This window comes from Eurosta solidaginis, chromosome 1 (assembly GCF_040869045.1).
Source record: "Eurosta solidaginis isolate ZX-2024a chromosome 1, ASM4086904v1, whole genome shotgun sequence".
Classification (NCBI taxonomy): domain Eukaryota; kingdom Metazoa; phylum Arthropoda; class Insecta; order Diptera; family Tephritidae; genus Eurosta; species Eurosta solidaginis.
Window position 1 is genome coordinate 23,784,971 of NC_090319.1, and position 25,214 is coordinate 23,810,184.

Here is a 25,214-nt window from a genome sequence, read left to right on the forward strand (position 1 = left end):
GTAGTGCTGTGTAGTGCAGCCTAATGTGGCCTTACCTTTACACACATACCTCTAGTTTTTAGGTTACTTATCTATACGCACTAAACATCACACAACTGTCTTCTTATAAATAAAATACGTTTAATGCATGGAGATGAGGTGTTTATGTTTATAATCGATTGCGTACTGAGAGCTGAATGGAAATTATCATACTTATCTAGGCTGTCGGCGCGAAAGAGTGCTATCTAAGTCATTGTGAATGATAACTAAGTGTGATATCTTCTGCATAGACGTCAAAATTCCAAATTGATTGGATCACCTGATTTGTATTTGACTATCGCTGTCTCATTCTGTATCTCTTTTTATCACCCGCTGAAGATAGGCCCCGCCATATTGAACACCCTGTCAAAACGCTAAAAAGTAGTCATATTGAACATCCTGTCAGGCATTTGACAGATAAGATATCACACTTAGTTATCATTCACAATGATCTCAGTAAAAGTCATGGCGGAACTGTACAAGGTGGCAGCACGGTGAGAGTTGATTTGTACTTTTTTAAGGGCCAGTTAATGTTGACTTAACCATAACCAGATAAAACAGCTGATCGAACCAACCAGGCATGCTTAACCAACGAACCGATATCATTTCGTTACGATAATTAACGTTAATAAACGAAACAAAGTCATTAAGTTTCGTTTATTAACGTTAAGAACGTCAAATTAACGAAATGATTTTGTTTCGTTTTCTGCCCTATCAAAACGAAATCAAATCGTTTATGTTGATTATTTATTTCAAACTATGCTGGCAAAGCTGATTGATGGCGGAGTCATTAAAGGTGAAAGCATTAGCCAAGCTGATTGCAACTTTTCTCATGAATTTTGACAGTACGAACATTTCTCAGAGTATTTTTGACATTACCACCAACGAATTACACAAACAAATTACATGGAGTTTGTGTGTGTATGTCCGCTCGCTGTTACCACCTTACGGCTTCACCATGGCTATAGCATTGCCAGCACAATTCAAGCATAAACTATCACGTTTTTGTTAACGTTTTTAACGTTAACGAAAGCTTTTCCTTTCGGTTAAAAACGAGATACAATTTATCTTGATAGTTGCTTTATCGATAATATTTCGAAGTGTTTCAACAGAAACGGTGGAAATTTTTTGATAAACGATTAGCTTAACGTTAAGGTGCATCCCTGGAACCAACCTTATAAAAATCAATGTTATCGGTTAAGGACGTTTTCACACTAGCCGACACGACACCGACAACGACAACAGTGGGATCACAAATTCATATAATTATATGGGCACGCTTTCATACTTGCCGACACGACAGCTTTATGCCGTTGTCGGCAACGACATGTCGTCGTAAAGTAAGCATTCCATTCGTGTCGTCGTCGACAAGCTGTTTTTATTTGTTACATTGTTATATTTCTTCGCGCGACAATCAACCACTGCCTTCCGGTATCCTGTAGTCTCGTTTATAATGTGTAAGTACTTTGAAAAAATCGTGTCGGTGTCGGTCAATGTGAAAACGCCCTAATGGTGCCATACCATAACGCTGAAGCCATAACCATACCATAGCCAACCAATTGGTTTTTGGTTTTTCGCCATATCCATAACTTAAAAATATTTGAGTTAGAGAATTTATTAACTTTTTGTAGATTTTATTTATTGGTTTGGATACGTTTTGACTAAGACATTTATTTTATGTGGTATACTTATGTTTGTAATTTTTTGCGTTTTCTGCATTTTTATGAGATTTTCACGATTTTTAGGTTAAGGCACCAATAACTGATGCCAATTTGATACGGATAAGTAAAAATATGGTTATGACTAAATCAAATTTAACTCGGGCTTTAAGGCCGAATTAATGGTGACTTATAACCATAAAGCCATAACCAGATAAAACAGCTGATCGAACCTACTTTATGGAAATCAATGTAATCGATTAATGGTGCCATACCAAAACGCTAACCCGATTATATTGATTTCTTTAAGGTAGGTTCGATCAGCTGTTTTATCTGGTTATGGCTTTATGGTTATCAGTCACCATTAATTCGCCCTTTAATATGATTTGAGGCATCAACTTCCGGCAAAGTACGATTTTGACATTAGTTCATCGATTTACAAAAAAAAAGTACATGGAACTTTTATTTATGTTTGTGGGTATGCCACCGTTCTGCCACTTGTATGGTTCCGCCATGGTAAAAGTTTGAAGAACACTCTATGTCATCAGTCGTGGGAATAACAACCTTTTCCCGGTTTGGGTTGATGAATGCAGTGTATCAAAATTATTAAGAAAACCCATTTTTTAGCTTAAATTCAAGATATTACCAGGTGAGTCAGACTCTTCTTCAACTAAATTCGATCGTTTTCATGCTGACAACCAAGCATGGGCACTCTTTCGCTCAGTCATCTACGAGCAATTAAAGAGGTCACATTGTGAGAGCAGTAGGTACCTCAAATGTCGCTTAATTGATTTGACTGAGCACGAAAATTATATTATGCTAATGGTATGTTATATCTAATTTATGGGCTCCACTCAATTATTACTCCATTATCTGATTAATCAAGGATGTCTTAAAATCATAACTTAAATACTCACAAAAATGCAGTGTTGGCACCACTGGTTTATATTTAAAACTAGCGTATTCAAAGCGCATATATGTAGCAATGAGATCGCTTCAAACTTTAGCAACTTAAAGAGTTTCCTTTGGGCTTTTATGTAATTGAACGATTCAACAGTCTGATGTCGTATCCAACAAGTTTCATTCAAGTGCGCATGTACCTTAAACTGTACCCTACCTACTTAGTAAGGTTTCAACATTTAACGTAAGCTCACTACGACGTATTTCACTTTCCTCTCCCGGCGTGGTATTATTTGAATTTACCGAAGCTGTTGTTGTCGCTGTCGAGGCATCTGTTGTGGTTGGACTTTCCGTTAGCGCAACGACGCCAACAACATTATAACCAACACCGTTCAGTGTGCGTGAAGGCGCTGGCGAGGTGGGCGCTGATAACATAGGAGCAGCGGCTAGTTTGACGCTAGATGGCGGTGTTTGTACCTCCACCGTTGATGGTGGACTACGATTCACATTACTGTCTAAACTGCTATGATGTTGTGAGGATGCAGGTGAAAGTGGTATTTCTTCTATCTTTTCCAAATCTTGTGCAATCGATGTAGAGTTTTGTTTGTGCGTTCGCGTCAACGTACCCTTAGGACTGCGTGATGTGTTGTCATGTAAAATGGGTATATCCAACATAGAAGATTTGTGCGTAAGTGACATTGCCTGTGTAGCTTGTAGTGATAAATGGTGATGCTGATGTGGATAATGATGATCTGATTTACTGTGCGTATCATCGCGATCCAAACTGAATTGCCGACGTAGCAAACGACTTGAACCAGGTTTGGAATCAAATTTCACGCTACTGCTATGTGTGCTACCTCCGCCAGAACCGCCACCGCCAACACTGCCCACAGCATGACCACAAATACCTATGCCGCCTACTACACCACTATACAAATATTTACCATCATAGAATTGTGTGAGGTTACTCTCGCTAGGACTGAGGCATTTATAATGATTGTATGGCGAACTAAGATCCATCATTTCTTCAATCTTTTTATACAAACGTGACGAAGAACCACCTGTTGAGCTTGGCAAACGGTTGAATGTGCCAGGTGTGAGTAGATTATCTGCCGCAAGTTCGGACATTTTGCGTGATTGTGGGCTTGCGTTGGGTGTTTTTGTAGGAAATTCCGGACAAAGTGTGATCGGTGATATTGTGTTAGTCGAAGTTGAGTCGATCGAATATGAGTTGGGCATATTTGATGAGGTGCCATCTGCATTGGTGGGTGGTGTTATCTCCACTTTTACCTCAACTGATTCGCCGGCCAGTGAGGAGGATTGACTTGATGAGGGATTTGTGCTGTTACGCGATTTGTTCGCTTGCGCTTTGAGTGTAATTGAGTTGCGTATGAGTGATTCGTCGAGGCTATAATTGGAATGAAATAAAATGAGAAAAATTTATTTCTAAAAACTATGTACGGATATCTAAGCTCGGACAAAGCCGAACATTATATAACCAGCTGCGTGCTCCAACATTTGTGACAAGAAGAAATTTGTAATAAAATGTGACAAATCGAAGCTATACATTTTTTATATTGCAACAGCAAGTTTTTTTTATAAAGTGCTCGCTGTCGTCAACTGGTTTTCTTCAGGTCTATATACATACGCAAAACTTGAACATGATATCGACGGCTTTTCCCGCTTGCAAAACTTAAATTTTCTTAAAATTTCCACTTTGAGACATTAACCCAATCCACACGGAAAGTTTCATATTTTTAACAGTATTCCAGGTATTTCCCAAGCTTTCAATATCGAAAAAGTGGGCGTGGTTTTTGTTTAATATCGCTGATACAGCCACTCTTATGTAGAAGGCGACGAAGAGATATCTCACACACACAAATATCTGGTCATCAGCCGAAGTAGTTAGTCATACATACACACGCATATGTCTATGGGAGAGGCGTGTACTACAGATATACATGTATATAGCTGGTAACTAACCAAGTATGAGCTACAACTGTTCCCGAAATTACTAGACCTTAGGAGAAATGGGTGAACGAGGAAACCGAGAGTATAAAAGCAGCGCAAGCTAAATAATAACTAGTCAGTTTTGATTTAAACACGCTATTGGTTGTGAAGTACTACTCCCAAAGTAATATAAATAAATACTAGTTTGCAATACCGAATATTGGAGTGATTTATTCAACAGTTTAGCAGAAGGTGCATAAATATTAGAAATCCCTAGAACTTGTTACAATATCATGTGCTCAAATAAGCGAAAGAACAGAATTTGGTAACGCTATCTCAGCATTTATTCCATTTTTATTCATTTTCGATATCGAAAAAGTGGTCGCGGTTATTATTACTATTATTATTAATAGGTATGGAAGCACTGCGACCTTTGTGCAGATTATTGTGCAAGACCTTTCAGCCTAATTTTGTATCTGGAGGCTCTTGATGTATCTAAGTACCTCTTCAGGTTTTTACTCCATATTACATAGGAATTAAGAGTCCCACCACCTAGATGGGATAGTCTCTGCCTAGCTAGAGCGACGCATTCGCAGAGGATGTGAACCGGCGTTTCATCATCCAGCTCACAGAAACGACAAATTTGGGTATCAGATAGATTTAATTTACTTAGGTGATATCGTAGACCGCAGTGTCCCGTTCTTAGGTCGTCCCTGCTTAGGTTAATGAGTTTGGCTGATACTTTCGTTGCCGGAAGTATAAAAAGTTTGGCCTGTCTTTGCCCTGGGCAATCAATCCAGTGACGTCTGGATTATTTAGTTTCCCAGTAACTTATAGTTTCCCTGGTGTGTGCTTTTGTGAGTCCACAAAAAGGCTCTGGACCATAGAATGCTGACGTAGCACCCTGCTTTGCTAGGTAATCTGCATGTTCATTACCTTCATGTCCCTGATGTCCGAGAATCCATCCCAACAAAAATTAGTTTTTGCCTCCCAGGGCATTAAGGATTTCAGTGCATTTATCCACTAGCTTAGATGTAACTGTGTAGGATTGCAAGACACCCAGTGCTGCCTGGCTGTCCGACATAATGTAGATGCTCTTCGATGTTGAGCCTCTCCGCAGACATTCTCTACCACAAGACCTCTATTGCATGAATTTCTGCCTGAAATATGGTGGGGTAACATCCCATTGGTATCGAATTTTTGAAGTTTGGCGCGGTTATATTAAATCTGTCCCGTGAGGACGAAAAGAAGGGCATATGGGCGGCTTAAAAAGTGAGCGTTGTTTGCTGTTTATGTGGATTGGTCGATAAATGGCATTGGAAGTATTTAGTATTATTATATATTAGATAATCGAAAAAGGGACAGTGATACGCCCATTTTTAAAAGTTTTTAAACTTGCGTTTTTTCCGAACCATATCTCTACTGAGGCGGAATATCAGCAAAAGGTTTTAAGTATAAATTAGAACATTTAAAATAATCTTTTTAAAAAGTAGGCGTGGTCGCCAACCGATTACGTTAGTTTTCGTCCTATATATATTAAGGACAAAGTCATTTCCCAATTTCCACGTGGTGGAGATACCACGGATTGTGATTTACGGCTGTCAAAATGTTTATATTTTCTTCTTTCAAATATGGGCAGTACCACGCCCAATTTACACTATATTACTTAGTTTCTACTTTGCGTCATAAAATTTACCATCGCTTGATTCGTATTTTGAAAGAATAATTGCACTTTTTCCATTTTTCGATATCGAAAAAGTGGGCGGGGTTATAACATTATTAAGCCCATTTTCGATACCAATGCATTATGGGTTCAGATTAGCCAATGCAAACATATGATAGGGATATTTCAACTTTTGCTCAAGCTGAAGTTTTAACGGTCGGACGGGTCAGCTGACGGACGAATCAAAATATTTTTCGGTGCTGAAAAATTTTCAATAAGGAGGTATTCCATGTATACCATTACAAACAAACATTATCCGACTAAAATTAAAATACCATGTGAACAAGTACAGCTGGGTATAAATATGAGGTTTTCCTTTAATAAAACAACTCACCCGTGTGATTCACTGAGTAAGCGTTAAAAAATATTTAAATTCAAAAGTAGTAGATTAACACACGAGATTTTTACAAAAGTGTCATTAAGGTTCTTTCGCACTTACCCAATCGGCGGCGGTGTTGGCAATGGTTTGTCGAATCCCCTCTTGCCCAACAACCAAAATGTGTTCATCAGTCCTTTGCCCTTAATTTCCGTCAAACCACGCGGCTCTATCGTATATCCGCCACGCGTTTCTAAACGATCGCGCGTCTCCTGTGACATGTGTATACGCCATGAAGAGCCTGCCGAGTTGATAATAACAATATTTACAACTTTTATCAAATCTCCAACTATTTAATATCAAATCTTACCCGTCGACTCCATACGCGATGCCGTATTCACCGTATCACCAAAGAGGCAGTAACGTGGCATTGTCAGACCCACAACGCCCGCACAGCAGGGACCTGTATGCATTCCTATGCGTAATTGCACCGGCACTCCGGGCAAATGTTTCACATGAAAACGTCCACTTTGATGCAGTAAATCTAAAGCCATTGTAGCAATTTGATCAGCATGATCAGGCGTTCGTACTGGTAAGCCGCTAACAACCATATATGCATCGCCGATGGTCTCCACCTAAAGTATAAGTATGCGTACATGTACATTTCCCTAGAAGTAATACAAAGCTTTTATGCATCTTACCTTATAAACGTTATATGCATTGATCGTAGCATCGAAGATCGTATAAAGATCATTTAGTAGATCTACAACCTGTACGGGGCTGCAGTGTGCAGCGATCGTTGTAAAACCAACGATATCACTAAAATATATTGTCACATCAGAGAACTCTTCCGGTTCGACAGCTAAGCCCATTTTTAATTTTTCGGCAACGGAACTGTAAAGCATTGCATATAATAAGGTAAGAAGTAGTCTTTATTTGATCACTTAAATGAGATTGACATTGTTTGAGAGGCCTAGTGGCTATCTTCTAAAGGAGAACGTGTTGTTGAGAGGGTTGGTATATCATAATAAATGTAGTCGTGATAAGTTTTTGGGTATGGTATTCAGAATGCTGACGTGACCAAATCTGATGTGACTCAGGGGCTGGACGGCATTGAGTCTTATCGCAATACAACTTGCTTATAGTTTACCAACCATGTTTAACGGGAGGAGCTGGGCATATTATTCAGAGCCTTTGTGGGTGTGAGTGCCCTTTATACAAGTTTTTGAAGCGTTAATGTCAGTTATAGTCTCAAAGTTCTTTCCTTCCATTTTTATTCCAGTTCAACTTGCCGTCCAAGGTAACGTCGAGGTATTTAATCTTAGGTGAAAGTTTGGTATATTGGCTGGTATATTGCTTTCCGAATACTGTTACAGATATGAAATCTGTGTGTGTTTCTCTTATTCCATAGACAAGAGTATAACAAAAACTGATTGGATAGTCCTTTTAGTTAGAACTTGCATTATGAATTCTAAAACTGTCATACTCAACAAGAGGTGAATCTCCACTGTTAACGATGACGGTTGGTTGAGCAAATAGAAACACGAACTTCAATGAAATATCTGGGGTGAAGCTGGACAGTAAACTCACTTCCCACGAGCAACGAAAGAGCTGCGCATACATGGGTGGTCCAAAGATATGTACAATGAAGCTGCTTGTATTAGCACTAGTTTGTATACTTGGTGCAGAAATCGGTACGGACGGAATGAAATTCCGGAAGCAACCAACAGCCTTTACTTCGGTCCAACCCAGGAGGGCGCTGCCAACAGCTTGGACTTACCGCATGGTCTCTGAGGAGCTGTCGTGATCGCTACGTAAACCATCCCGATATACTTAATCGCTGAAGATATACGACAGCGAAACAGAAACGAATAGAGGCGCTGCTGCAACGCAGGTGCGAGAAGTATCGATCCAACTCTAGCAACAATGGTGGCACGGCAGCGTAGGAAAGTTGACCAGGGGACTAATTCCTCAGCTGAATCCTTGGCCGTTAATATCACCACAGAATGAGTAAGATTGAAAGCCCTAACTTTCTATACTGCGGAAAATTAGACGATGTACGCCAAACTTTCTTCGAATGCGAGCACTTCATCAAACAGCGAAGGAAGGTAGAAAAGATACTTGGCGCTCTATCCCCGAACAGTATCATCAATAACATGACCTGCCGAAGTAACAGATGGGAAACGGTAAGTATATATGTAAGACATATACTTTTCAGAAATGAGAAGATGCTTGATTATCTAACCCATTAGCGAGAGAGTAGCCATTGAGCCCACGTTTCCTGCACCAGTACCCAAAGTAATGCTTAATGCGATCCCTGGTGCGGTGAGCTGCGCGGGCCATGGGAGGTAAGGTTTTCGGGAGTCCCAAACTCAGAGAGTTTCATTGTGGCACCCCAAATATCCCGGCCGGTTATGCCCTGGGTTTAAGGGGTTCAAACATTCTAAAAAACTCAAAAAACTTAAGCGAACGAAGACCTCAAACAGAAAGATATATAAGACAAAAATGGTAGGCCCCAGCGGGTAAGGGGGCTTAGAATAAAGCCGCGGCAGGTAAGAGGCGAGTAAAAAACCAAATTGATAGTCGTTGTGTAGCGCAACACTTTCAAGGGGTTGCCAGCGCAATATAGATCTTCTCCAACCCAATTGTCATCTCACCTATCCGTGGCGAATCCGTGGTGTTTCTTCAATAGCCGATGCTCTGGCTACCCCAAGTTTCTTATGGATCTAGGCGGTGGGAGAGCGTTATGGGCTTGAAGGTTCCATGTGGTCATACTAAATCGTTCCCGAGATGGTCGGGCTTAATGGTGCTTGTGGCCGAAACTTACCAGATCTGCATCCGGCAAAGGACCATCAACATCGATAATCGATCGGTGTTTTTATGGCTACAACAACGACAAATAAGATGGTAGAGTCCCATCAGGTGCACTAATGTCAGAGCCTCGATACTAACATATGTGATCCTCACTTTGCTCGAGGCTAGCATCACACCTTTAGATTTTTGAACGTCCAATACAGCTCTATAAAACATAACCAAATATACAAATAATACACAAAACTTACACCTGAGTGGTAGAGGTCCGCAATATATGTACACACTTACCTCGGCAGCATACGATTTAATAATTGTTCAGTTTTTTTACGTTCAATATCCAACTGTTCCGTACGTTCGCGTATCAACTCCTCCAAATTGTTCGAATACTTTTCGAGCATTTGAAACATTGTGTCAACAAAGTTTACCTTACGACCATGATTTAACATCTTAAAACGTTCATAAACGCTGACAAATTATGACATCGAGTATCAAAATTATCAGAAGTACGTCATTATTGATGGCAGAGTTATTAAGGTTGTCATCAACAGCCAGCCGGCAGGTAGATATAGCGCGGTAAGGCAACAAAGAATGAGGAAAGCAGTAAAGGAACAGTAAATAAGTTAAAATTGTAATGCGAGTAAAAAATTTAGCGTAAATCAATACATATTTATGTATGTAAGTATGTGTGTAGGATCATGAGATATTAATAGGCATCTTATTTTACTGTTACTTATTGTCAGCCCTACTGCAGGAGGACTTACATACAATGGCAGCATATTTATTTACTTGTTACTGTTGTACATTTATAAATAAATACAGCGTTTCGCAGTTTAATAGCAACAAGATAAACTTATATAAAGGGTCAAAGTTTGAATTTCATTTCACATTCCAAACTTCGTCGTGCACCTGTAACCAGAACTTTAACGTTTCCAGTACAAAACCGACCAATAATCGAACAAACTTAGCAACGATTTCTAATTTAAACTTTAACTCAGCAATGATTTTATCTAAACTTAGTTACATTTTCTTAAACAAACATATACATTACCGTTAATTTGACTTAGAGTTAAACTAAACATAAGCTTACGCTTAACTTAAACTTCGCATAAACTTAATTTAAACTCAATTAGAATTTATTTTAAACCTATCTTTGACTTAATGTAAACAGAATTTAAACTTAATTTGAATTTTACTTAAACTCCATTTAAACTTGTTTTAAATTTAACGTCAACTTAACTTAAAACTAAGTTAAACTTTACATAAAAAAATTTACACAATTTTAAATTAAACTTAACCAATACTTAACGTAAACTCAACTTAATCTTCACTTAAACTTTACTGAAACGTAACACAAATATATCTTAAATAAACTTAAACTTAGACTAAACTTATCTAAAATTAACTTAGACTTAACTTAACTTAAGTTGAATTTAACTTCAACCTAATTTAAACCTAACTTTACCTTAACAAAAACATATTCCAAACTTAACTCAAACTTATCTTAAACTAACATAAACTTGGGCTAAACTAATCTAAAATTAATTTTACATTAAGCTAAATTTAACTCAAACTTAACTTAAATTAACTTACACTTAAGCCCAAATTATCTAAAAGCTTAAACATAAACTGAGCTTAACTTAAACTTAACTCAGAATAACCTTACCTAAACTCAAATTTAAGGCACACTTAACTTAATTTAAACTTAGTTCAAACTTAACGATAACTTAACCTGAACTAAACTTGAACGAGAAGATGGATGCTTAGCCCATCAGCGTGAGAGGAGCCATAGAGCTCACGTAGCGCGCACTCGTACCCGAAGTAATGCTAAACGCGGTCCCAGGTACGGAAATTTGCGAGGGCCGTGATAGGTTAGGTTTTAGTGAGTAGTGCTTTATGGGAGAAGGGAGTGCCCCTTGGTATAACGCCCCGCATGATAATATATGCGGTCGAATAATATGGATATTGCAAAAATTTGCTAACATAAGATAAAGATAAAGAGAGTAGGGTCACAAACCAGGAAAGATTATATGTTACACCCGATAAGTCAGACGTGGAGAGCGGAGTGGCGGAATGTCAATAAGTTCAGTGAGGAAGAAGCAGGCGACTTCAAGAGGTAAAAAGTACCAAGTCCCAAGACTGTTAAAATACATGTGAGTCTAAAACTTTAGGGCAGAGGGGCCCTTATGCCGAGAAAACAACTAACTCGAAAGCTGCAATTTGGAAAGAGACGGGAAATAATGGCAATATGTCTTCAACAGAGAGCACGGTTGTAGAAGTGGATGCTAAGCTGAGGGTAGGAAACAATAAGACTACGGTTTTCTCCGGGGACGCCAATGAGAGGTAACGCTGCTACTTTGGTGCTATAAGCATGATTAAAACCGATACAGGTATCAAAACTGGAACCGAGATTGGAACCGTTGCAGGAATCGAAACTAGAACCGAAAATCAAAACCGAATCTTTATAAAAATTTGGAACGGAAACTGGATATGATAGTGGAATCGAAATTAGAACGGAAAATGAAAATCGAAACTGGAATAGAATCTGGAACTGAAACCGGAAATGATAGTTGAATAGAAATTGGAACCGATGCAGGTGTCGAAACTGGAACTGAAAATCAAAACCAAAACTGGAATTGAAATTGAAAACGAAAGTGGTACCGAATTAAAATCAAGACCGCTACTGGAACTGAAACTGGCATTGCTGCTGGAACCTGATCTGTATTAATACCCAGACTGGAACCGAAACTGGAATTAACACTGGAACGCCATCTAGAGACGAAGCTAAATTTACACAGGAACCGAAACTGAAGCTGGAGCCGAAACTACAGTCAAAACCGCGACTGAAGCCGAAACTGGAATTGATGCTAGAGCCGATCTGGAACCTAAACTAGAATCAAGGGTGGGACCGGAACTGAAATTGATGCTGGAACAAAAACTTAATTTAGAACTCGAATCAAAACAAGAACCAACCTAAACCGAAACAGGAACCGAAACTAGACCGGAAATTGTAACCGCAACTGGACCCGAAACTTTAACAATAACTGGATGAATGGAAAATCATCATGGAAACCAATGCTTAGGTGATATTTTCTAAAAACATACTTAGTTCCAAAAAGTTCAATATAAGTGGATTTAAATAAAAAATTTTCGTGCTGCTATTATTTGGCACAAAACTGTATATTTTTAGTGGTGGCTGTATGTATGTACTTACGAATTAAAATCCGGCCGCATATCCGGCTGTTCAGCCCAACACTGACGCATTATATTGATAGCCTCTGGCGGCGCCGCTCCCTTTGACACCGATGGTCTTATCAATGGCGGTGGCTTTTTAATTTTCGCTATTATTTCGTCCGGCGATAGCGACAACATACAGTAAGGCTCACCACGTACCACCACTTCCTGCATAATAATACCAAACGAATAGACATCACCCATTTGTGTGCCCAGCACACGTCCATAATGATTATGATGAGTTTTCATAGAACGCAGCAATTCTGGCGCTGTCCATAATAATTCTTTAGCTGTGCGTGTAGGTGGTAATAAGCCTTGTGCCTCGTGGAATGATGAAAGACCATAGTCGGTTATTTTTAGCACCCAACGCGCGTCCACTACACAATTACGCGATGTTAAGGTGCCATGTACGCGCAGCGGTGAGGCGTGCAAATAACGCATACCGCGTACCAAATCCGTCAACAAGCTGAGTCTGAAACTCCAATCCAATTTGATTTCATCCATAATGAGCACATCTTGCAGTGAACCGCGTGAACAGTAATCGAATACCATGGCGGTGCGGTTCGGATCGGATAGCCAACCTAGACGTAAGTGAGTAAGTAAGTAAGCGCGCGTAAATTAAGGGCGAAAAATTGAAATTATTAAGAAAAAGAAAAGAAGAAAAAGTTGATAGAGAGAGAGAAAAAACAATGCAAAAAACAACGAATAAGTGTCCGTAAAACTTTGAATTAAATTTACAGCCACATTTTATAGCGTTATTTGATATTGAATTACGTACCAATTAAGGGGTTAATGTTTTCGTGTCGCATTCCATGCGCCATCACTAGCAAGTCCATTGCCTTGGCTTTTAGCTCTGTTGAACCATTTAAGGGTATTTCTTTTAGTTGCACCAAATCTCCATTGTAACGCGCGCGCATATCAAGCAACGCGGGATTATGGCGGCCCAAACTATTGCTAGCCGACGTACCTCTGCCACCATTGGCTGTGGCACCTGTTGTCCCAGCGCCAGTGGCTGTAGCTATGCCTGCTCCAGGTATGATTAAGCCAAGATTTTTGAGTGAGCCAATTGATCCTTTGAGCAAATCAGGCTTGTCAACTTCGGGACCACCAAACTCTTGTAACTGTTGCAGCCAGCAGCAGAGCATTGCTTCGATGCCTTCATCGACCTAAAAAAAAAATAAAAAGTTGTACTTAATCAAATATGTAAGATCTTATTAGGAACTTCCTACAAAATTAATCTTCTAGAATTTTGAATTCAAAATTCGCAAAATTTCAAACTTTATACATAGAATTTTCAGAATTTTTCTGAGTATGCAGATTGAACATTTTGCGTCCACAAGTTCGCAGGGATTCGGATTACCACTTGACTATACAAAAGTTTATTTAGCTAAAGCTGTAAATTTTGGGTCGGTCAATAAATATCTCACATATACTGAATGTGTCCATAGTGCTACCAAAATATGTTTGACGATCAAACGGGAAAACCCCAACTAGGCACCAGGACTTAGATTAACGAATAACTCCATTCCCTTGGCAAATACTAGACATTTTCTAAAACCCAGCTTAAATGCTCACCTAATTCGCGCTTGGTAGTTTAAACGATTATGACCGTCCAACTAGGCGCACCAGTCGCTTCTTTGTTGGGTTAAATGGCGCCAATTAGTCACACCAAAGGAATTTAACTCGTGCTTACAACGGAGTGGGCGCCACTTTCTTCCTATGTTTCCATAGACCGCCAGGGAAGTCATTGCGCTTAAAAGGGCTGGACTATCTTGATGTCTGCATGAAGCTCGTACAGCTCATCATAATTGCTGCCTCGAGATCTGGAAACTCAGCCACCCCTAGTAGCTTGACCTCGCGAGCAAAGAACGTGCTCTCCAATTTCTTCCTGCAGCTCGCGCTTCCTACATATGCCGTTATGGACGAGGCCTTACTCCAGTTTGTATGCCCAATGTGATACTTAAGCCTTCTCTTTGCCGAGATATCAGCGACTTTGTGAATCTACCAAAGTAGGATTTACACATGATTGTAGAAATTTTGCAGCCACGCGCTTCTGTCCATGTCTCTCCTTGTTGATTGATCATATACAACTGCTGATGCCTTTTATTTTCTCCTAAAGAGATTGGGACGTCCACCGTCGACTCATCGAGTACTGTGCCATCCTTTGCCAACTCATCAGCTTTTTCGTACCTCCTATACTCTTATGACCGGGAACGCAGTATGTATGGTCTGACCTAAAGGAAGTGTCCTGTGTACTGTGTGACACTACTGGCCTTAATCGCTGTCGAAATTCTGCTGCTTTCTTGACAGTTCTAATTTCCGCTTGGAAGACAGACCCGACCCTTTCCTTTAGTTTGGAGCAATTGGTAAACACGTGTATAGTATTTTGTGCAGTTCCGCATTCTTACGCTAACCTTCCGGCTCTATTGTAGCCTCAAAGTCCCTTTCTAAGCTCCGGCACTGAGCCATGTAGCCTGTTGGCCCTTTATTTATTAGCGCTATACTGCTCTGGCTATCCGGAATTCACTCAAGTTGCCCGGAGGTCTTAAGCTCTGTTGCAAATGCTAATGAAATACTTTTGACCATTAGGTGGGTTATACATAATGGAATATAATGCTGCTCCCGTCATGCTAATCATTAATAATCTACATACGCCCTTTAGTTTTTTGCTATACGTACTTTTGTAGGGCTGTCCACCAAATTCGGACGCCGTAGTAAAGTATGAACTTAGAGTTTGGGCGATAGGCACCAAGTGCATCCTAATATAACTTTGGATGCATACAGTGCCAAGGAGCCTTTCTTTGTTCTCTCTTCCACATTTAGTTTCCAAGACAACTTACAAATTCTAGATATTTTGTGCTGTTGTCTTTGTTGTTTATGTAGCGATAGGGACACTCCCCGAAGGCCCTGGGGATTGTTCTCGATGTTGAAGGTCCTTTGCCGGATGCAGAGCCGCTACGTTCTGGGAACAAGCCAAATTAATGTGTTAGCCCGACCATCTTGGGAACGATTTGGTATGACCACATGAAACCTTCTAGGTCATAACGACCTCCCACTCCCTAGATCCATGAGGAAATTGGGGTCACTAGAGCCTCGGCTGTTAAAGAACAGATTCGCGACGGATAGGTGAGGTTGTCAAACTTGGGTTGGAGAAGTAATATATTGCAACACCCCTTGAATCAAACCAGCGCGCGTTTATTCTAAGCCTCCTAACCTGCTATTCTTGTATGTAGGTTCACCCCTCCAATCTTAGGTTTAGTTCAATATGGGATCTTTTACTTCTTTGTAAATAATACAAGATCAGTTTTTCTGCGTTAACAGTTAACACGATTCCAAATCCCGAAGCGCGTGATCCATGAGAGAGCTGATTGTTGTTAGACAACTAGTGCTTATGATGAACTGCCTAAGCAATTGTTTGATGAGCAGCTTCCACAGCATTGATGACAATACCCCACGTTGTTTTCAAAGATTGTGTGGCCTCGAATAGACCACATTGTTACGGGATTATTCTGCAGCTTAAAATGTTTAAAAATTTTGCTCAAAAAGTCCTTCTACAAATCTGGGTAAGTATGTACGCAATAAAAATTAATGTGCCAAATTTACTTACCCTTCTCGAATCGATTGGAAAGACGAAGTCTTCAGCAGAAAGTACGATCTTGTTGGGTCCTTTTGAAAGTCGTTTACGCAAATAATAGTTTCTGAAAGTAAAGAAAATATGTGGGTGTTTAGTTAAATTGTATATCGTCGTAGTACGTTTCAGTTCCCATGGGAGACAAAAAGGATTCGCTGTTCGCGTGGAAAAGTAACACGTTTTACACCTACGCGTGGAAGACTAACAGGTTTCAGTTGTTCGCGTGGAAGACTAACACGCTCAAATGCGAACAACTGAAACGTGTTAGTCTTCCACGCGAACAAAGAACTGTGTTAGTCTTCTACGCGAACAACGAACTGTGTTAGTCTTCCACGCGAACAACTCAAGTGTGCTAGTTTTCTTTGAGACTGACGATACAGTACTGCTTATTAGTTTGGCTAAATTTTTTCACCCACCACTGTATGTATCAGTCTAATGATTACAAAAAAGTTTTTTTTTTTTTTGTGAACAGTCCAATGTGCGCACACAAATTTACGCGTATTCGAACCTAAAGCAAAAATATATGAGCACTTTGGGACTACACTCAATTTGTTTTAAAATAATTCTATCAACCAAATCTATACAAATATGCACTGAGGTATTGTCAGTTGCAACTATGCCCCCTTGTATATCTACAAAGCCTGCATTCACTGCCCCTTAGCACGTTGCCTGTATGGTTACGGCTATAGCTACAACTTTGACCTAATGTATACAAAATCAAAAGATTCTTAACCTCATTTAAAGCTATTAAATTTTATTAATTAGCTTCTGCAAAAGTTTCGCACCAAACTATTATAAATACGGGTCGATTGTGGGGAGGCAAAAAAATCGCCCATTGCTCTGTGAAATTCTAGGGATCAAAATAAGAAACTTTGCCGAAGGAACCATACCTCTAAAACGAATTCTGATATCGACCCGCCCTAATAAATACATAATACACCGTCATAGTCGCGCTTTAGATTTGTAAGTTTGCTCTGATGCTTCTTTGTCTATTTTGAGTATGTGCGCACAGCGGTCGCTTATAATATGCGCTTCATTATCATGCTGTTTGGTCTATTACGATTACGCTATGCTTAAGTTGCGTTTTCTGCATAAAAAAAAATAGATGTAAGGCGCGATAACCTCCGAAGAGATCTAAGGCCGAGCTTCTCTTCCAATTTGCGTCGTGCTCCTCTTGATTTTTCCCTACAAATTGGCAGGACGGGACCTACATGTTTTATGCCGACTCCGAACGGCATCTGCAAGGCAGATGAGTTTTCACTGAGAGCTTTTCATGGCAGAAATACAATCGGAGCGCTTGCCAGACACTGCCGAGGGGCGACCCCGCTTAGAAAAATTTTCTTCTAATTGAAAAATCTTATTTCTAAAATTTTGATGTTGCTTTGCCCGGGAGTTGAACCCAGGGCATACGGTGTGATAGGCGGAGCACGCTACCATCACACCACGGTGGCCGCGTTTTCTGCATAATAATTATAATATTGTTTTTCGTTAATAATGCTGCTAGCAAAAGTTGTTACAAAATTGTTCGCTTATAAGTTTATAGTTTGTGATTAGCGCTGAATACAAAATAGTTTACATTGAATAGTTGAATGAAACTTAGCCTAAGCTAAGAAAGCTAAGAAAATGAGTTTCTTATGGAAAATGGTTAAAGTTGTCACAGTGCCAGTAACATTTAAAGCGTGTAAAATACTAATATTAGAGAAAAAGTATAAAGTTTACAAACGGCGATGCTTACTAGGACATGTTTCTGAATTTCCCTTCTTCATCAGTTAGCTTCTCTTGGGCTGAGTACTGAACCCGAAATCTCCAACATTCATACTTTATGGCAGTGTAAAGGCGGATGCCTTTATCCACTCAGCCATATGCTATAAACGCAATGTTACTAAGCTATAAGCGTGCCTATAATTGTTCAACACAATTAGGATTAACAAGTAAGGAAGGTTAAGTTCGGGTGTAACCGAACATTACATACTCAGTTGAGAGCTATGGTGACAAAATAAGGGGAAAATAACCATGTAGGAAAATGAACCGAGGGAAACCCTGGAATGTGTTTGTATGAAATGTGTATCAAATGAAAGGCATTAAATAGTGTTTTATGGGGGAGTGGGCCAAAGTTCTATAGGTGGACGCCATTTAGGGATATCGCCATAAAGGTGGATCAGGGTTGACTCTAGAATTTGTTTTTACGATATGGGTATCAAATGAAAGGTGTTAATGAGTATTTTTAAAAGGGAGTGGGCCTTCGTTCTATAGGTGGACGCCTTTTCGAGATATCGCCTTAAAGGTGGACCAGGGGTGACTCTAGAATGTGTTTGTACGATATTGGTATCAAATTAAATGTATTAATGAGAGTTTTAAAGGGAAGTGATGGTAGTTGTATATGTGAAGGCGTTTTCCAGATATCGACCAAAATGTGGACCAGGGTGACCCAGAGCATCATCTGTTGGATACCGCTAATTTATTTATATATGTAATACCTGCCAAGATTTCAAGGGTTTTTTATTTCGCCCTGCAGAACTTTTTCATTTTCTTCTACTTAATATGGTAGGTTTCACAACCATTTTACAAAGTTTTTCCTAAAGTTATATTTCGCGTCAATAAACCAATCCAATTACCATGTTTCATCCCTTTTTCGTATTTGGTTTAGAATTATGGCATTTTTTTTTCATTTTTCGTAATCGAAAAAGTGGGCGTGGTCATAGTCGGATTTCGTTCATTTTTTATACCAAGATAAAGTGAGTTCAGATATGTAGGTGGGCTAAGTTTAGTAAAGATATATCGGTTTTTGCTCAAGTTATTGTGTTAACGGCCATGCGGAAGGACAGACGGACGACTGTGTATAAAAACTGGGCGTGACTTCAACCGATTTCGCCCATTTTCACAGAAAACAGTAAGCGTCATAAAATCTATGCCCCTACCAAATTTCAAAAGGATTGGTAAATTTTTGTTTGACTTATGGCATTAAAAGTATCCTAGACAAATTAAATGAAAAAGGGCGGAGCCACGCCAATTTTTGAAATTTTCTTTTATTTTTGTATTTTGTTGTACCATATCATTACTGGAGTTGAATGTTGACATAATTTACTTATATACTGTAAAGATATTAAATTTTTTGTTAAAATTTTACTTTAAAAAAAATTTTTTTTTTAAAAGTGGGCGTGGTCCTTATCCGATTTTGCTAATTTTTATTAAGCGTACATATAGTAATAGGAGTAACGTTTTTGCCAAATTTCATCATGATATCTTCAACGACTGCCAAATTACAGCTTGCAAAAGTTTTAAATTACCTTCTTTTAAAAGTGGGCGGTGCTACGCCCATTGTCCCAAATTTTACTAATTTTCTATTCTGTGTCATAAGTTCAACTCACATAGCAAGTTTCATCGCTTTATCTGTCTTTGGTAGTGAATTATTGCACTTTTTCGGTTTTTCGAAATTTTCGATATCGAAAAAGTGGGCGTGGTTATAGTCCGATATCGTTCATTTTAAATAGTGATCTGAGATGTGTGTTCAGGAACCTACATACCAAATTTTATCAAGATACCTCAAAATTTACTCAAGTTATCGTGTTAACGGACGGACGGACGGACATGGCTCAATCAAATTTTTTTTCGATCCTGATGATTTTGATATATGGAAGTCTATATCTATCTCGATTCCTTTATACCTGTACAACCAACCGTTATCCAATCAAACTTAATATACTCTGTGAGCTCTGCTCAACTGAGTATAAAAAGCATATAGAATAAGTATGTACTTAAATGGAAAATAAAGCAATATAAACAATAGAAAATAAGGCAATTCTTAGAGACCAATTGCAAAGCGAGCAGCGGGGCATTCACATTGAACGACCGACTATGCTGCTTGAGAGACTTGAGAACATACATCTACACTGTTCCGTTTCAATGGGAGGCCAAGCACTAAGTCCAGTATCTTAGGCGAAGCATGTGTATTGGGTGATTTGCAGCTAGGAGGTATATTTGGCTGTATTTGAAAGGAGTTTCTACCAGCCTTAACAACTTAATATTGACTACTCTCATACCAAAGTGTCTCTTTCACATTTACAATTGATTCTGTTTGATTCCATATAAACTTTTCTCACTTAAAACTGAATTTTCTCAATTGAAACTGACTGTTCTCATTTACAAATAACGCTTTCAGATTTTCATCGGATGATTTCTTCTTTATGGTTGACTATTCCCCTATCGAAATGATAATTTCGTACATGCTATTGACTGTTCTCATTTCAATAAGACGATTTCCTATTATCATTTGACTATTCTCATTACAACTGACTGTTCTTAATTAAAATTTACGCTTTTAAATTTTTATTTGATGCTTTCTCATATCCAAATGAATTTTCATTTGATGCTTTCTCATTCACATATCGAAGTGGTGCTTTCGCATATTCAATAGACTGTTCTGAAAATATTTGAATTCAGCTTTAGTTCGGGTCCCTTTGGCTTTTACTTTCATTTTTCGGTCTTGCCCTATTTATTTATAATTTTTTGGCATCTGATAATGGTTGATCAACTGTCAATATATTAAGAACGTCAATCTCTTTCATTAAAAAAAAAAAAACATTTACTCAAAATCTATTGAGGGTGTGGAATTTAATTGCCACGTATGCTAAATTTAAAAGGTAAGGCTAACTTAAGCGCAACTTAACGTTGATTGGGCAATTTATGACTGAGTAAAGTTTAATTAGGGCTTATGTGGTTTGTGCAAACGTAACGCACACTGCTAGTTTTAGATAAAAACAAAAGTTGAACTTAATCCAAATTAAAACAAGAAAATATTTGCGAGTATGTTAGGAAGGGTAGGGGGAGGCATCCATATCCCCTTTATTGCTTATTCAAAAGCATGCGTTTTCGCATGCATTTCAAACTTTTTAATTTATTCAATTAAAAATTTATAACTAATTAAACATTAATGTGAACGAAGTTGTGTTTGAATTGTTGGGTCTGATAATATTTCATAAAATTTTCAGCAATGGACATTTATGCGAAAGTATGCATAGATATATCGGTATTCATTTGCAAATATATACCCTGTAGCGGAAGCGAGGCTAAGTGCGTATTGAGAGAAAACATTCAAGTTTTAAACTGTGCTTTTCTTTTTACGCATTCAACCATTAGCAGTCATCTTAAAAATAATCGCGGTTTAGAGTATATTCAAAAAGCCGTTTAAAGCAATTTGCGTAGTTCTCCTTTTTTTAAATTTCCTTACTAACTGGGTGGCCGGTATCTATATATTGTGGCGAATATTAGCATCAATATGCTATTAGTAAATAATGACAACACAAAAACAGCAAGCAGCTACTCTTATGTACATGTACATATTAAAGCAAGCACCACTTACATACATAGAAGGCGACGAAGAACACATTTGTAGTCATCAGCTAAGAGAAGAAGTTGTTACTCACACATACATGTATATAGGTAAGTAACCAAGTGTGCGATACAACTGTTCCATCTTCGTAAAAAGTCTAGGCCATACGAGAAATATTCGAACGAAGCAACAGAGAGTATAAAAGCAGCGGAAGCTGAGGAATAATTATTCAGTTTGATTAAAAGATGCTTTTGTGAAGTACGTGCTAATTGTGAAGTACTATTCCCATATTAGTTAATAAAGATCATTTTTCATTCGACAGTTCAGCGATTTGAACGTTAGCAGAAGGTGTATAATTATCAGAAATCCGCAGAATTCGTTACAGTATCTTATATCGCCTTCGAACGGCATTTGGAAGGTAGACGAATTTTCGCTGAGAAGCTTTTCACCACAGAAGTACACTCGGGGTGTAAGAAGGGTGTAGAGAAATGTGTTTTAAAGAAATTTTATTTTGATTTTCGTGAGTTTTAAATTCTTTAGATGAGAATAGGCTAGCACGCTACCACAACACCACTGTATCCGCCGCCGAAAACAAAGTTGTTTTCCTCCCACGCGTTTCATTTAGATTTTGCACCTTCTTCAAAGCACCCAAGACTGTCGCAGGGTATACAAACTTACAACTATATATGTAAATATATATGGGTATAGCTATGTATGTTAAAACTTCACCGTATACACTTTTATCTAAGCAAATTCATTTTTGTGAGTTTCATTAATTATTTTAGGGTATATTAAATTCTATTTGTTTGCAATAAACTAAATAGATTAGTTTTAGTAGAACGAAATAAAAATTGAAGCGTCTTAGTAAGTTTATTTAGCGCAAATGAATTAATGAAAAGTATAAATGTTTTATTATTCTCAAAGTGAGATTAATAAAAATTACTATGCCTGTAATTGGGCAAAATTATATAAAAGTAATGTCTATATACTTAGGCCCGGTTTTTCAGTAGTTGTTTAAGATAAGCTTAAGCTAAGTTTGCTGAAAATATAGTCAAATTTAAACTCTAGTTTAACTACAGAGCAGTTTTTAATTCACAGTTTAAGGCCGCTTTTGGGGTATGATTTTTTGCGCGACAACATTGGTTTTTTATTATATAGATAATTTTTAGATACCACAACAGTTGGATATTGTCTACCCAACAAACATGGAAAAAATATTTCTTCAGACTTAGACTTCTGTAATTATTCTTAATTCTCATTCTCTAATTATTCTTAAACCTGATAGTTCTCAAATTTTCTTTTTTTATGTGCACGACCTATTCGCTATTATAAATGAAAATGACGTAAAAAGTACACTTGACGCATTAAATTCATTGACGAAAATATAAAACTCACAACAGAACTCCAGGACGACGGAAAATTACCTTATCTCGACACAATTATTATTCGGCGAGGAAACCAATTAAAGCTGAAGTGGTATAAGAAACCAACATCTACAGGACGAATCATCAATTTTTATTCAAAACATCTAAAAACGATGATATTGAATACAGAAATGGGCTGTATACGACGTATGTTACAAATAACAGACGACACTTACCACACGGAAATAAAAGAAGACATTAAATTAATATTAAAAAGTAATGACATTCCTGACAATGTTATCAAAACCTTAATCAAAAGAAGTTTATCACAGACGAGTCAACGTGAATCCGAAAAAACCGAAATATTCAAAACGCTAGCATATGTGCCAAAATTATCAGAGCGCCTAGCAAAATCAGACTGCTATAATAGGGAAAAAGTGAAGATAGCTCACAAACCAATAAACAACGTGAAAAATATTTTTAACAAAACGAAATCCGAAATCCCTCATATTTTATATAAAATCCCTTGTAATGGAAACGAAACAGAATCATACAATAACATATATGTGGGAATAACGAAAGCAAAATCAAAATCTCGACTAGCGCAACATAGATCCGACTTTAAACATTGCCATGAAACTATTAACCAAAGAACAGCATTAATGACACACTGTTCAACGAAGAACCATTTTTTCAGACTTTGAGAAAACGAAGATACTCCAACAAGAAACCAATTATAACAAAAGATTTACACTGGAAATGTTGCATATAATGAACACACCGACCAGCATAAGAATGAACGACGAAACGGACATCGATAACTGCGCGAGCTTATACAGACATTTGATAAAAACAGACCGACAGTACTAAACTCCGCGTTGAGCAGTGAAGACGGGTAAAATAATGTATGTAAACAATGTTTTTATGAATGTTTGTTTTGATGTTAATTGTTATTTTATTGTATTTATGTTTCTTTATATTGTTATAGTCAATCCTGAAGACGGTTACAGTAGGTAACCGAAATATATTGAAAAACTCAACAATTTTTGAATTTTATTTACAAAATTGGACCTCAAGCTGGCAAGAAAATTATTTATTTAAAAAGGAAAGTTCGCTTAAAACTTATAATATGGAAAAATCTTTAGAAATCTTAGATTTAGAAATTGGTCCAGATTACAGAATTCTTTTCTAGAAAATTTTGGTTAGGCCAAAGAGGTTACCACGGTTAAAGAGTTGGAGAAACCACTATATAGTAACCTTGACCTTATTTAATGCTAGCAATCCTGCCATCTAAAGAAATTAGGGATAAAACAAATAGCTGGGAATTCTTTTAAAGTAGCAGACGTTTGGTGACAAAAGTTGTGGAAAGCAGGGGTGCCGGAACGTATATAATTATCTATAAATATATAGTTTACAGCGAAAAATTTGCATCGCAAAAGAGCTTCATGGAAAAACTGCTGGGTAGACATCGAATGCGACCTTGCGAAAGAGATATATCAAGAAAAGTACTTGCCTGAAAAATGCTTGCGTATAACTGAAAAATAGTCCTCACTGCCCTGGATTTCACTCTCTTTTTCATCCTCATCAACTTTGATTACCTTTTCTTGCATCTACTCCTTTTCTTCTTCTACCTATTTCTCATTATCCTTCTAGGTCTTCCACTCCCATTCCCTATCGCATTTTTACTCAACTTGCCACTTTCGCTTCAACTCTTGCTTCCTGATTCTATGCCACTCACACTTGCATACTTACACCTAGTTCCACTTCCACTCCTACTCACACATCCACTCCGACTCGAACTCCCGCTCCCACTCCCTCTCTCACTCCCAATCCCACTCTTCCTCTCACTGCTACTCCAGCTCCCATTTCCACTCATTCATAGTGATAGTGCAATGAAAAAAGTGCCCAAATATTTTAGAAATAATGCATTCGGAAAAACATGAGCCAATCGTACATTCCTTAGAAGGTGAAAATCTGTTTTTGATTTTAATATAAAAAATTATTTTTTATCTCTTATGTAGAATGGAAATACAGGACAATACCTCAATACTTTTTCTGTTTAAAAACTATCAACTGTGTGCAATAAATAGAGCGCATTTAAAAATATGCAAAATTAATATCAACAATATGTTTAAGCTATTTTTTTTGTTTAGTTGTGCACTGGATTGTGCGCAAATTCTGGGCAATATTCCAAAAAATCTTGAGAGTATTGAGATAATTTTTCGAACTTTACAAAAACAGCCAAAGTGCCAGTGACAGCAAGTGCAATAAATAATTTCC

The 25,214-nt window shown here is 38.1% G+C and overlaps 1 protein-coding gene across 1 annotated transcript in view; it reads right to left on the bottom strand.

Annotated features, from left to right (window-relative positions):
- Positions 1-2,021: 2,021 nt before the first annotated feature.
- The window catches only part of LOC137238917 (uncharacterized), a 224,245-nt gene continuing 201,052 nt past the window's right edge, over positions 2,022-25,214 (bottom strand). Inside the window, exons 7-15 of the mRNA XM_067763942.1 lie at positions 16,218-16,308; positions 13,389-13,776; positions 12,591-13,191; positions 9,668-9,844; positions 7,267-7,459; positions 6,936-7,200; positions 6,689-6,866; positions 6,584-6,595; positions 2,022-3,984 (exon numbers count right to left, since the gene is read on the bottom strand). Of these exons, the coding sequence (XP_067620043.1) occupies positions 2,790-3,984; positions 6,584-6,595; positions 6,689-6,866; positions 6,936-7,200; positions 7,267-7,459; positions 9,668-9,844; positions 12,591-13,191; positions 13,389-13,776; positions 16,218-16,308 (3,100 nt within the window). The 3' untranslated portion in view covers positions 2,022-2,789. The remainder of the gene's footprint in view (positions 3,985-6,583; positions 6,596-6,688; positions 6,867-6,935; positions 7,201-7,266; positions 7,460-9,667; positions 9,845-12,590; positions 13,192-13,388; positions 13,777-16,217; positions 16,309-25,214) is intronic.